A 13,886-nucleotide genomic window follows, 5' to 3' on the forward strand; every position below is an offset into this window, starting at 1 on the left:
GGAGGGGAGATTCGATCCGTGAAAGTTCGTAACTAAACCTAAACCCTAAACACACGCTTTTTGTTCACGCTTTAGACCTCTCGGCTACTGAGGCGAGTTGGGGGTAGAAGGGAAAATGAATATATTTATGTTTAAGGGAACTGCCATAACGTATTGTAGAAGGGGACAATGACCGAATAGCGTGGGTAGATACTGGTGGGCTTGTGAATGTAGCTTGGTAGGGGTTGACTACGGGGGTGGCTTCATTGTGTCCGTGTCCAACTTCGTGTACAGACGTAACCACGTGTAGTGATGATCCGTACCGAAGACGTGTACTCATTACGAGTGTCCAACCTGTGGGAAAAAAAAGACTATTGTGTTACTTCGAGGACGTGCAAAGTTAACAGGTGAGTGTTGTTTAATGAAAACCACATTACATTGTGTTGTGTTGTGTCAGTACATGTTGTGGACAGTTGTCTAATGCGTATTGCATTGTGGTTGTGGACAGTTGTCTAATGCGTATTACATAGTGGTAGGCAGTGATCCATCGAAGCGGGACAGATAGTAGAGAGAGAGAGCATGCGAGCGAGGTGCCGAGCGGCGCGGGTGGGGATAACTTCCCCTACTGGCGTTCGCCGTAATACGTTTTTGCCATTTCCAGTTATGTTAAGTAACTGTGTAATTTATTGCCAAACTTATAATTAAATCTGAAATTTGTGGGTACAAGTCAGCCAAGGGCAATAAAAAAAACCTTAATACAGCTTCTGGCCACCCTACCCCATTATCTCCTGGCCTAGTTGTCTCATAAGTGGTGCCTTCTTGATATCACTTGTGAGGATCAGACCTGTCTTCGGACAGGTGACTAAACACAAACAATGCAGCTTTAAGAGAAGAAAAATAAAGATTGGTAGCTCAGGTGGCAGACCACTGGCTTATGATTGCAACTCCAGCTTCAAATCTCAGCTATGGCAAAGATATATTTGGAACTGAGAAAAATTCTCTCCGGCGCCGGGATTTGAACCCGGGTTTTCAGCTCTATGTGCTGATGCTTTATCCACTAAGCCACACCGGATACCACCCCGGCATCGGACAGAATTGTCTCTGATTCAGTTCCAACTCTTGGGTTCCCTCTAGTGGCCGCCCTCTGCACTACGTCATAGATGTCTATGAACGTAGGACCAAAGTCCACACATGTGCTGAGGTGCACTCGTTATGAGTGACTAGTTGGCCGGGATCCGACTCTTTCATCGTATGATGACGCAGAATATCTGCATGAAAATATCATATGTACTTCGTGTACATTAAAATAATATAAAAGTTGTATTTGTTTATGAATAAGACCAAGATTCCTGGATGTTATTCTCAGGGTTCTTCCTTTGCCAGATGTTCCAGATTTCCCAGGATTGTTCTGATTTCCATGGTGTGTCCCGGACTGAGTTATATTTATCCCAATATATATATATATATATTTTTTTTTAATGGAGAAATGCAATTTTTTGCTCATTTCTACACATTATTCTTCAAATTCCTTATTCATTTTTTCAAGACCTTGTTGAACATCATTCTCAACACAGCCTGGCACCTCCTATCAGGTTGTATTGAAGTAAAAACGATAACACTGTAATATGTATTAGGTATTAAACAATATCTTTATTCTTTACTCTCTTTGGAAGTTGATTATTCATAGGATTTAAATACTGTATCATGCATTTTTCTGTGTAGTTTCGGCTGTAATATGATATTATTTTTCCAGACTTTATCAATAACTCAAAGGAAATTTTATAATCTAGCAAAAATGTAACAAAATGAAAAGTTTAGACCCTATAATAATTAGTAAAAATACATAAAACTAATAAAATCGGTTGTATTGCAAATTGAATTAATTCAAGTGTAGTCACGTTAAGGTAGGAACACAGATCACCTGTCTTGGATTCCTGATGAGAAAATCTGGTAACCCTGTCCATTGCCCTTCCACAAGTGGTGATTGCGAGAAAGGTCGGTGGACTCAAACTCCTCCCGGCCAGGTCCGATGGACCCATTAACCAACAACAGGTGTGGCCCTCCAGTCATACTGGGGGTTTACTTGAGTGGGTGATGTAACCACCATTACAAACAAAAAATTCGTGCCCACTTAAAAAACGGTTACACTTACGCTAATTAACCGAATCCTAATTGTCCTCTATGCCACAAATAAGAAGAAATGACTGCAGTTTATCTACAAACCTGTGAAGTTCTACCTGATGGATCCACTACAGAGAAATATTGGACAGCAAGAACGCTAATGGCTTCGTTGTCAAAGCCCGGCATTGGATAACAACAACTGTCCGTTGCCCTTCATCATTCCACCATCACTCTCCATTTCAGTACAGTAGTAGTATCTACAAAAATGGTGCAACTGAAAGTAGTATTGTGATTGGCATGCAGATGGCATTGGTCTGAGGAGGCAGTGTGTCACTTCAGAATGTGCAATCAGATCACGACATACAAAGAGTGTACACCAGACTTCAAAGCTATATCAAAACAATAGAAACATTGTTATCTGGAAAATCAAAATTAATGCAAGTAAAAATGCCACGATTATATTCACAAAAACCTGTCCACAGGAATCGTTTTCATTTAAATTATTCAATGAAATTATGCTCAGGAAATAACTACATATTTAGTTTAGGCTTCAAATTAGATCAGCGCTTGACATTCTGTAATATCAATTCTACAAAAATCAAAGGGCACTCAGGTTTTCTTAAACGTTATTCAAATCACCATCGTTGAGCATTTGGTTTAAGGAAACATTTTATATTATGTTAATCAGAGCAACATTTTTTTTATATTTGGCATGCTCAAGAGTAAGCTAATATCTGCTTTGCAGTTTTTGAGATGTTCAAAGATCATTCCTACGCACTACCACCAGTACAGATTACAAAACAAATTCAGCATAAAAGATTTTTTTTAACAAATATCAACAGTTTCTACATACTTCACAGAACCACTCGAATCTGTTAATGAGGAAATCTTTTTAACTTCATGGTCACGTCAATCCAGCCTCATCTTTAGCATCAACACAGAAGAAAGAAGCAATCTTCTAACTTTAATAAACTAAAAGAAATAAACTCAGGGTCTATATTTCAGCTAGGAGTCAAAAGCAAAAGCTCGGTCTTTGCATTGTAATTGTTTAACAAATTAGGATGATGACTGGCCAGCTACTCAAGGTGAAAAGGCACTCTAGTGGAACTTCACAAGATCTAGAGCCTACAGGCTCAATCAACAGATGGCACCACGTAGCTGACATATCTACAAGAAGTGGCCATTCACTCAACCATTCCACACAAAAAGAATGGTAAGGCACAATAAACCACAGGCTGTAGTGCTAGCCTTTGGGTCCTTCCTCCATATAAAAGTGGGAAAATGTTGGAATGCCAGTATCATAGATTTATATAAAAAAACTTGTTCCAGAATGAATGAGCCTCCAGGCAAAACTTTACGAATCATTTCTCACCTATGTTAAAATTAAAATCTGTTACCCAATCTCCTTCCTTGTCATCTTACCATGGGGGCTAATGACTGCTGCCTTTTACGTGAAATTCTTCTCTACAGAATAGCAGAGTTCATGAAGATTTTACTTCACCATATCTAGATGTGTCAGCAACAAACATTATTTCTTGAAGTTACGAATGGTGAACATTCGGTACGGGGATTTTGAAATTTGTATCTCCCACTCATAAAAGCTGAATGACTAGGGCACTTACTTTCAGTGTTGAAGACCTGCATTCACATCTCAGATGTTAAAGTGGAATTTATGGTAGCAAACCAGTATTAGAGTACATTCTTTTTTTTTTTTTTTTTGTCATTCCACTACTTCTTCATACTACACGCATTATATTCTTCACCTGACATAATTAGAAACATTAAATCCAGACGTTTGAGATGGGCAGGGCATGTAGCACGTATGTGCAAATCCAAAAATGCATACAGAGTCTTAGTTGGGAGATTAGAGGGAAAAAGACCTTTGGGGAAGCCGAGAAGTGGATAGGAGGATAATATTAAAATGGATTTAAGGGAGTTGGGATATGATGGTAGGGACTAAATTAATCTTCTTCAGGACAGAGACCAATGGCGGGCTTTTGTGAGGGTAGCAATGAACCTTCGGGTTCTCTAAAAGCCATTTGTAAGTAAGTCTATTTTTCCATAATCTAGTAATGAAGAAACAATTGAAAACTAATGCATCATACTGTTTTTGCATGAGAGAAACGTCACAGAATTTCTACAATTAACTGGGAATTCACTAAATTAGCAATGATGAATAATGAAATGAGAATCTGGAAACATTTCTCTTCTGCCATTATTCTCTTTAAGGCATCTACTATTTTCCATAATTTACTCAGTTATTGTTACCAAGAAATATGACCTGTTTATTATTTGCAGAAGGAGGAACATTCTAATGTTTAGCACTTACATTCCATTTATTTTCTTATTTATGCAGAGTAATAAAAACATTACAATTTTTAATTGTAAAATACATCTTCCTATATAGCACTTTTTTTTTCAACACTATAAAAATGTTGTCAATATATGAATTAATACATTCTTTTGTTTTTATATTTTTAGCTTTTCAAGAGATATTATGTCCATTTGTAATTTCTTCCACATGAACTCCAATTTTGTATCTTTCAGCATAAGAATATGTGAACACGCCGAGGTTATGATTTTCTTTTTTCCATTCTTATTACTAATCTTTCTTTATTTTTTCTTCGTTCTCTCTTTCCTTTTTTTTTTTTTTTTTTTTTCACTTCTATCCTTACTTAAAACTTGCGGAGAAGGAATATCTTCCAAAATATGATCAATCTGAAACTTAAGTTACTCTTTGATGCCACTGATACAAAGAAATAACGAAACTATTGAACTGACACCCACATGATAGAATATTTTTGAATTACGAGTAATATTTTACCTAGTAAGGAGTAATTATGATAAGGAAACTGATTTTCATTTAGTACTTCAATTTTTTAAACAAAAATAAGTATGATATATATTTCCCATAAGCATACATTAAATTTGTAAAGTTTCCCCACAGTCAAACATATTGCTCCTTACATCATAGCAATGTACATGTATACAGATGTTATTGGCTACAATATATAAACAAGAAAACTGGTCCCCTTAATGTGTAAAAAAGTAGCTATCAAACTAAGCAACTCCTAGACACCATTTCAGCATTAATCTTAATAAACAAATGTTTCATAAACCCTCAAACCCGTTCAGTTCTTTTCAAATGCATCTTCAGGCAATTTGCAATATGCTCAGAGGTTGGCATATGCAATACCGCTGTTCTTGGCATGCTTACGTAAACCTTCGGCAAGCTTTTTGCCAAATTCTGCATCCACCTGGGAGAAATTCTTCACCGTGCGTTCCTAAAAGTAGAGAAGTAAAAAATTAATTGTATTCTTCCTCTTTCTGTCAGAATACCAAGACATTAACTTCTTTGAACAGAATTACGTTGCTGTACATATATTAAACACTGGTACCTCTTTGTATATGCAGTCATGTCCTTCATATTACATAACAAAAGTCTTTGCTTCTTAAGAATGAAAATCGCTAATTAGTAAACATTGTGGTGATCCACCAAAGATTCAAAGCTTCCATTCTATGGAAATTTTAATAATTGAATAACTACTAGAAGAAGCACAAATATTTTTGCTAGTTGTACAAAGGTTCAAGTATCCGTCATATTTATCGACAATAGCATAGTATTTAAACATTCTCTCTATCCTGGCAGCAGAAATATTCTGCAAATTTCTGCTAAACAAAGGTTAACCGATATGAAAAATTAATCCAAATTTCTTTGTTCATTTTCTGACTTCGTAAAGAAAGTAACAATTTTAAAATATGAGACAATGAAAGTCGTGGCTTTTAGAAAAAAAAAAAAATACTCCAAGTTCAAAGATATAGTTTATAATGGATATATATGGACCAAATGCTTAACTAGATCCAAATTATATTTTAGGGAGCAAAATTCATAGAACATTAAGAATAAGACGAAAAAAATAGTACAAAAAAAATGAAATTTTGTATAAAATGGTCGTACGTTTTCACATAATTCTTAAAGAAAATAAGAGCTGCATAGTTATGAAATGAACATTTCGTCGTTGATTTTATGAAATCTCCTATGTGGACAGTATAGAGCATAAATTTTTCAGGAGGAAGAAAAAATTTATTAAATATCAATAGGCCTACAGGAGAATATTAGATAATTCGGTAGAAAACGTTAGTGAATATGACATCATCGAGAATCAGTGTAGATACACCAAATGAAATACAAAAACGTATTTACCAACATAGGACTTCAATGGAATGATATTATAAAGTGGTAAAAACAGGAATTAGGAAAAACTGCCGTTAATACCTATTAAAATATTTAGGAATTAGGATAAGACAGGTGAATGAAAAACTGCCATCAATATCTACTAAAAGTGGGAAAGAGAATCACTTACGAAATCAAAAAATTGCCATTAATATGTATTAAACATTTAGAAATCAGGATAAAATATAAACAAAGAACAGTTATTAATGTTCACTAAAACTATATCAAGTTGTAAGAAAGGAGAACAAAAACTGTGGTTAATATTTAATAAAAAAATTCATAAGGATAACACCAGATACTATAAAATGTAAAAGCAACTTACCTGTTAGAGCTAAATAAATTTTTGAGAAAAAATTATCAAAGCACGCGAATTGTGAAAGGAGAAATTATACTAGGAAACGAAACAGTAGCAACACTCAAATTTGACAAAAGTTACGATTATTTTATAAAAATTTCAGAGTAGGCTATTTCATAAGTCATGGCAACTATGTTATATTTTCCAAATAATCGAAAACGTGGTTAGTTGAGTATCTCCGTTTCGAAACACGTTGTACCCTGTATGGGATGCCGCCACCAGTTTGCATCAGTGTGCATTGGTGGTTAGTTGACAGAACACACAAAAGTTAGTATGCTAGAGGCTGTGCTCCAAGATGAATATAAAGTTGAACAGCGGTCATATATGAAAATTGCAGTTCTTCATAGCAGAAATGATCGTCAGTGTCATTCTGAACTACGAGAAGCATTGGGTGATAGTGCGTTGGAACATCCTCCCTACTCGCCTGATCTCAGTCCATGCAACTTTGATCTCATTCCGTAATTGAAGAAGCTGCTGCGTGGGAAGGACATCTTAACAGTGTTTCGACGAGAGGTGGTACACATAAAATCGCACACAGCTGATTGTATTCAACGCCTGCATCATTGTTGACAAAGATGTGTGGAAGCCTTGGGTGATTATTTTGAAGGGTGCTAGCTGTGAGTAATGTACCTTGTTTCCTTTTGTGCATAATAAAACAAAGTTTTCTATTTACATATCTTTCAATTTCCCTCACCCATTGCCTCCTGTACCCGGACCCAATTTGGTACTAGCAGGGGCGGTTATTCAGGTGAAGTAGGTGAAGTGTCACTTCACGTATTTACGTGTAAAACACAATTTTATCTTATATTAATAATTAATTCCAGTTATTACCGATACCGTATTTCTAAAATAAAAAAAGTTTGCTTTTCAGTCGTTATGAACAGTGTTTAGTTGTATAAATACTACCTGTAACCGTCCGCTGAATAGAATAATGTCAACTGTTACGAGCGCCGAGCGGTGACTTATCGAACTTACAATGCTGTAAAGGTGAAATTATTTGGGCTCCCATTCTCATACAGCACTTGGTTTCCATAGTAACGTGACGTCACGCACTAAAGAAAGATTGTATGAGTGAAGTGCGTTTCTGAGTCTTTCAGTTACGGAGAACTATCAGACTTCTTGTATAATAGGTGCGGTAACCAGTTTGCAGATCTAACGGTACTAATAATAGAGAAGGGTTGAAGATGGTCTCAAAGGCCGGACGCTATTGTTTAAGGGCTGTGAAATTTTACAGTATGTACTACCTGACTCGAAATATTATCCTCATTTCTTGTTTTCAAGCAGCCACCCCTGCAGTGGTAAATTAGCTGCCTCTATGTTATTTTATCAGGAATACACCCCACATACATTCGCAAAGTGTAAAAGTTGTTTTCCGCTGCGTGTATTATTTTTTCTCATGAGCTCATGATCTTGCAGTTTTGTTCCAGCTCTTGTATTTGATAGTTTAACGTGCACGTAAATGTACGCATGTAGTTTAATATCGTGTATTAAAAATGTACGCATGTAGTTTAATATCGTGTATTAAATTATTATTTAATGTATTTAGAATATATTAGTGATAAGTGTACATACCCGGTAGTGTATTAATCCTACATCATAGTGTACCGGTATATTATATGTTTAATCACTATAGTGCTATTATACAAATACTTCGGTACCAGTACATAGAAAATGTTGATTAATGAGTGCGAAATATGTATCTCGAAAATGATACGGTTTGTAATTTATCAGAAATGTCGTTTTGTAGACTTAAATATGAGGATAAAAAAGATGTTTTAAATTCTGGACGACCTACAGTTCCATTTGTTGTTTTAAAAAGTGCTATGAAAATACAGAAGTTTATAAAATAACTTTAAAAAATTCTTCCTATGAAAGAAGCTTCTCTGTTTGAAAAGATTGAAAATTTCACTCGGAATGCTATATCACAGGAGGGACTTTCATTACTAGCCCCATAGCTTTGCATGGAGATATACTGTCCACCCTCAGTTAAACTCAGACATTTTATGAAGACATCGACAGGTTTGCTGCTTTAAAATGTAGGAGGATTGACTTGGTATGCAAGAAATTGGGTCAGTCCTGAAATAAATTAATTTTCCTGTTTGCATGTGTTCTAGAACTATTAAAACTGTACGTAGTTTACGAATAGTAGGCCTACTCATTATATTGGTAAAACTGTTCATGCATTTGGTATGTGAACAGCACTTCACCTATTTTTTTTACGGCGAGCCGCTACTGGGTACTAGCATTGCAAAGCACATTACAGTAACCTTCAATCGCATTTCTATTCCTGCAGCTTTATTGGCTGATATAATATAGTTGCCATGACTTAATAAAATGACCCTCTTTAATCTAGAGATAGAAAGGAGAAAGAAGCATCCTGCAGAGACCATGAATAGTCAAATGGTGCAGGGACGTCGAGACAGAAGCACCCTGAACTAATTTTATAAGAGACTGAATAGGCCGCAAAGTCTTTTGCGAGTTATGGTGAAGAAAAAGATCATTCCTGCATGGCATGGTGCCCTTTCACTCCGAAGTCACTCTAATGAATAAGCTATCTTGACTTAAGTAAATATACAGAAAAAAAGGAGGAGGTAGAAGCAATTAGTGAAGTAATTTAAATAACATGATTTTGTTATTAAATTACAAGTTTAGATTTTCATACGACGTCTCTCTCTCTCTCTCTCTCTCTCCTTACCCCTTTCCACCACGGTCCCCATGAGATTCAATTTCCTCAATAATTCAGAAATGTAGCCCATAATTTTTTCTTCTTCCTCCTCTTCACTCACTCCTCGAGAAAATTTGTCGTGCACCATAGTCAGAAACAAAGTTAACTTTATGTCTGTATACTATTTTAAACCAAAAGACATTTGTATGATGTGTCTGAAGTAAAGAACTCAAGTAAAAGTAATACTTTTCAATTGAATATGATACGCAGTGAGGATAGATACAATAGCGACAACAGTTCGAGAACCATTAGAAAACATCTGAATAAATACCTGTTGGCATAATAGTTTAAAAGATGCATCTCTGAAGATTTAGATCTATATATCAACAATTTAAGAAACTGTAAGTATTAACATTACTACATTTAATGAATTTCTGTTGAAGTCGTAAGCAGAGAACTTACAACTTCAACTCCAATAATATGTATAAAATTAGTAACTCACTTGGATGAAGTCTGCAGCACCTTTCACATGATCTACAATGTTCTCAACCAAACGCTCTCTTTCTTCTGGCTTTAGAGTCTTCTTCCAGAAAGTTGAGGGCTGACTGTAGTTATCATCATCACCAGTGTTGTACCTGAAGTTATCCATATTTATCTTCATTATACTGATAACCAATACAACTATGAAATCTGCATCGACATGGGGAACTATTAATAATGGAATTCCTCAAGGATCAATATCAGGTCCCCTACTTTTTCTAGTGTTTATAAATGATCTTGCTCCCCTAATAAAAGATGTAGGTCATCCCATATTATTTGCAGATGACACAAGTATAGTAATTACAGCCAATAACTCCAACACATTCCAATCTTCAACAGAGGAAATTCTCGTCAAAATATGCGACTGGTTCTCAGTCAATAAATTGGTATTAAATTGTAACAAAACTAACATAATTCAATTTAAATCCTGTCCAAATTCAACATCGCAAATTTCTAGAGCAATAATTAACAATAGATCCCTATTAGAAACAACAACAATCAAATTTCTTGGCTTAAAAATCGAAAATGTGTTAAATTGGAAAAATCATATTAAAGAAATTACCCCCAAACTAAATTCAGCTTGTTTTGCTATTAGATCTATGCAAAAGATAGTAAATATCAATACCTTAAAACAATATACTTTGCATACTTCCACTTGGTAATGAATTTTGGAATAATATTCTGGGGAAATTCCACAGATAGTAACAGTATATTTCTATTACAAAAAAGAGTAATTAGAATAATAGTAGGTGCCAAATCTGGGGAATCGTGTAGGACTATTTTAAAAAACTACAAATAATGCCCATGGCTTGTCAGTATATCTTTTCATTAATAATCTTCCTCGTATGTAATCGTGAAAACTTTGTAACTAATTCAACAGTTCATAGCATAAATACACGTCAAAAAATGACTTTCATACTCCATCGGCAAGTCTATCGTGCTATCAAAAAGGAGTGCGTTATATGGCAGTAAAAATCTTTAATAGCCTCCCTATCGATATAAAAAATGAAACTCAAAACATAAAATTATTTAGAGCCAAATTAAAGAAGACCTAATTTCTCATGCCTTCTAGTCTGTAGGTGAATTCATGACATTCAATAACACTTCATGAAATTGATACTAAAATTATGTGTTGTACTAGTAGACTATATTGTAAATCTCGTTTGTATATATTTCATCTAGACTGTGACTATAAATTAAGATTTTATAATAGTATTAAGTTTTTTGACTTGTTCCATATTCTAGCTGTAAGCAATGTATGAATACCATGGAATGTTAATAAATACAATACAATACAATACAATACAATACCAGTTTTACGTTTCAAGTTGCAATATTTAGAAATTACTTTTCTATTACCTGTATTTATTATTTATTAATCATTTTAAAATTAAATCCTTATATTATTATTGAATTGAATTTCGGGAGGAGGCTCTGCAACTCAGGACTGCAACCTAGAAGATCTATTGCTCCTATCCTCAAGCTAGGTACCATCCCAGCTAACTATACCAAGGTTCACCGAGTATCCAGGTTTTGAGCAGGTAACCCCACTCATCCCTAGACAGCCTCCTCCTTGCATCCAGTCAGCATTCAGGGAAGCTATGAAATGACGACTGAATGGACATTGGATGGAATGATGTTGATGCCTAATATGGGGAGACAGGAGAACCCTGAGAAAAATCCCAAATATGATCTTGTCCGTCATAATTGTCATTATAGATCTTTCAAATGAAAAACCCAGGCCAGACAGGGAGTCGAATGAAGATGCCTGCATGACAGACAGAAGGTCTGACCACTCCAACTACCGCAGGGGTATTATAAAGAAGTATATTCTTACAGATACCTTTTGTAAACATTGAACAACATACATCTTAATCTGAGAATGCCTCAACAACTCTCTTAAATAAAGCAGATTACAATCAAAGATAATTTTCTTTATTTTCTAGTGATTCCCAGTCCTGCAGATATTTTATTTTGATTAACTCTTTATAGACAGGAATCCTTTCAGAAGAACTGAAAAGCCTCCTCGAATTTTTATTAAGGAGACATATATCCCAATACTTGAACTCCTTGAATATAGTAATGAATTTGTCCCTTCATTAAGTGCAAAAGAAATATTACTTTTGATGTGTGCAAACTTTATTAAAAAAAAAAAAAGGCAGGGGGATTCGTACTGTACAAATCCCTGTAACTGCATGGAATATTTAAGTAGTTGGTAATTGTGTGATTTCAAATAATCATAGGTAACAACACATCGCTTAGATGAGAATCCTCTCATCATAATCACAAAACAAAGAACTTTAACTTTTAAGGAATATCGTAACAGTGCAAGACAAATAAAAGACTTGCTGCTCAAGTCACTAGTAATATCTTGAAATACGATGATATTCAACCTTATTTTATTTTTCCAATAATTGTGTGTTCAAAGTTCCATCAGCGCACTACCGTTATGGAGCAGGATGCATGTGATTACAGAAATGGTAACTGACATTTTTCCTGAGTAGGTGCCCATTTAAATGTTCCACATTAAAATTTTGAAATATGCTGAAATTCAATATTTAAGGTAATTACATAACTAACCATAACATTCTCGAAGTGCTGGGTTCAAATCCAGTCAAGAACACTGTATTTTTAATGGCAAAAAAGATCCTCAGTACTGTATTGCTTTAGAAAAAGAAATAAAACTGATGATCCCATGTGTAGATATTCGATATGTAAAATTATGTCATGAATGAGGGAATACGAGGCAAAAACGTGTCAAAGTACAAGTGTACAGCACTAGGATTTTCGAATTTTCAAATCAGGTAATATATTAAAAAACAAAGTCTTGAAGACTGTGAAACACTGTCTAATTTCAAAAATAAACTAAAGTTGCACTTTTTCAATTCAGATTCCTTTCACTCATAAGCCCTTTTCTCTGCGATAGTTTTGTAAAGATGTTTTTTTTTTTATCGCCAGATGAATTTATTATCGTACCCGTTTAATTGTTGTTTCTATGTAAATTTCGTATTTTTTTTTTATTATTTTATTACATTGCATTCCATTTGTTGTATCCTTCCTTACGTTTTTCCCTGTTAACTATCTGTACAAACTGAGTTGCTTTTATTATATTCCAATCTTTAGATCTGTATTTTACTTTCTATTTTCTATTATGGTATTATTTTCATATTGTTTAGTGTCGATTTTGTTATGCTAATATTTTTTTTAATATATTAGTATCCTGTTCTTTAACTTTTTGCTAAATTTTCACTCCTTGTATACTTTGTCACCTGGTAGAATGTAAGAGAAGGCCCTATGGCCTTAACTCTGTCAATATAAATAAATAAATAAATTATTACTATTACTATTATTATTATTATTATTATTATTATTATTATTATTATTATTATTAGAAACATATACAAAGTCTTAAAAATTGTAAAGAGAAACTGAATCAACATTAAGTAACCAGAACCGTACTGAAAGGCAGTATATGAGGCATGACCCTCATTTCAAATCTAATTTAATGTGATTAATTTCCTAGTTGGAAAGTGAACATGATTGATAAGTACTACTTGCCTGGCCACATCTCCTGTAGGGCAGAACTTGCTTGCTGCACAATGTGGTACATCTTCGGGCCCACCAAAGCTGTTGGGATAATAGTTCGGTGCTCCTTCTTGGTTGCTGTTGAAGGTTTGAGGCCCATCACGCTGGTAGTTTGTTATGCGTGTTCGGTATGGGCAGTTAACTGGAATCTGCAGATAGTTGGCTCCCAGGCGATGGCGATGTGTATCAGAATAGCTGAAGAGTCGGCCCTGTTATTGAAAAATTTACTGCGAATCAACTGATATTTACTTACAGAATGAAAAAAATATTAGAAAAGATATTGTATGGGCATTTTCTACTAGGCCTACTAATATATACTAATCTATCCTCAACCACAAGCAAAGATCCCTATCATTTTCTTATAACTGTGCAGACCTGCTATTACTCTGAGCAGAACATTTCAATCA

The 13,886-nt window shown here is 34.8% G+C and overlaps 1 protein-coding gene and 1 non-coding gene across 2 annotated transcripts in view; both read right to left on the bottom strand.

The window, feature by feature from the left end:
- Nucleotides 1–979: 979 nt before the first annotated feature.
- On the bottom strand, nucleotides 980–1,051 carry TRNAY-AUA (transfer RNA tyrosine (anticodon AUA)). Its single transcript has one exon. It is a non-coding gene; the product is annotated as a tRNA-Tyr (tRNA).
- A 3,366-nt stretch (nucleotides 1,052–4,417) lies between these two features.
- Nucleotides 4,418–13,886, bottom strand: part of LOC138704459 (catalase-like) — an 83,692-nt gene continuing 74,223 nt past the window's right edge. The window contains exons 8-10 of the mRNA XM_069832359.1: nucleotides 13,453–13,688; nucleotides 9,857–9,989; nucleotides 4,418–5,384 (exon numbers count right to left, since the gene is read on the bottom strand). Coding sequence (XP_069688460.1) covers nucleotides 5,274–5,384; nucleotides 9,857–9,989; nucleotides 13,453–13,688 — 480 coding nt within the window. The 3' untranslated portion in view covers nucleotides 4,418–5,273. The remainder of the gene's footprint in view (nucleotides 5,385–9,856; nucleotides 9,990–13,452; nucleotides 13,689–13,886) is intronic.

The sequence above is a fragment of the Periplaneta americana genome, chromosome 8 (genome assembly GCF_040183065.1).
Source record: "Periplaneta americana isolate PAMFEO1 chromosome 8, P.americana_PAMFEO1_priV1, whole genome shotgun sequence".
Lineage (NCBI taxonomy): Eukaryota > Metazoa > Arthropoda > Insecta > Blattodea > Blattidae > Periplaneta > Periplaneta americana.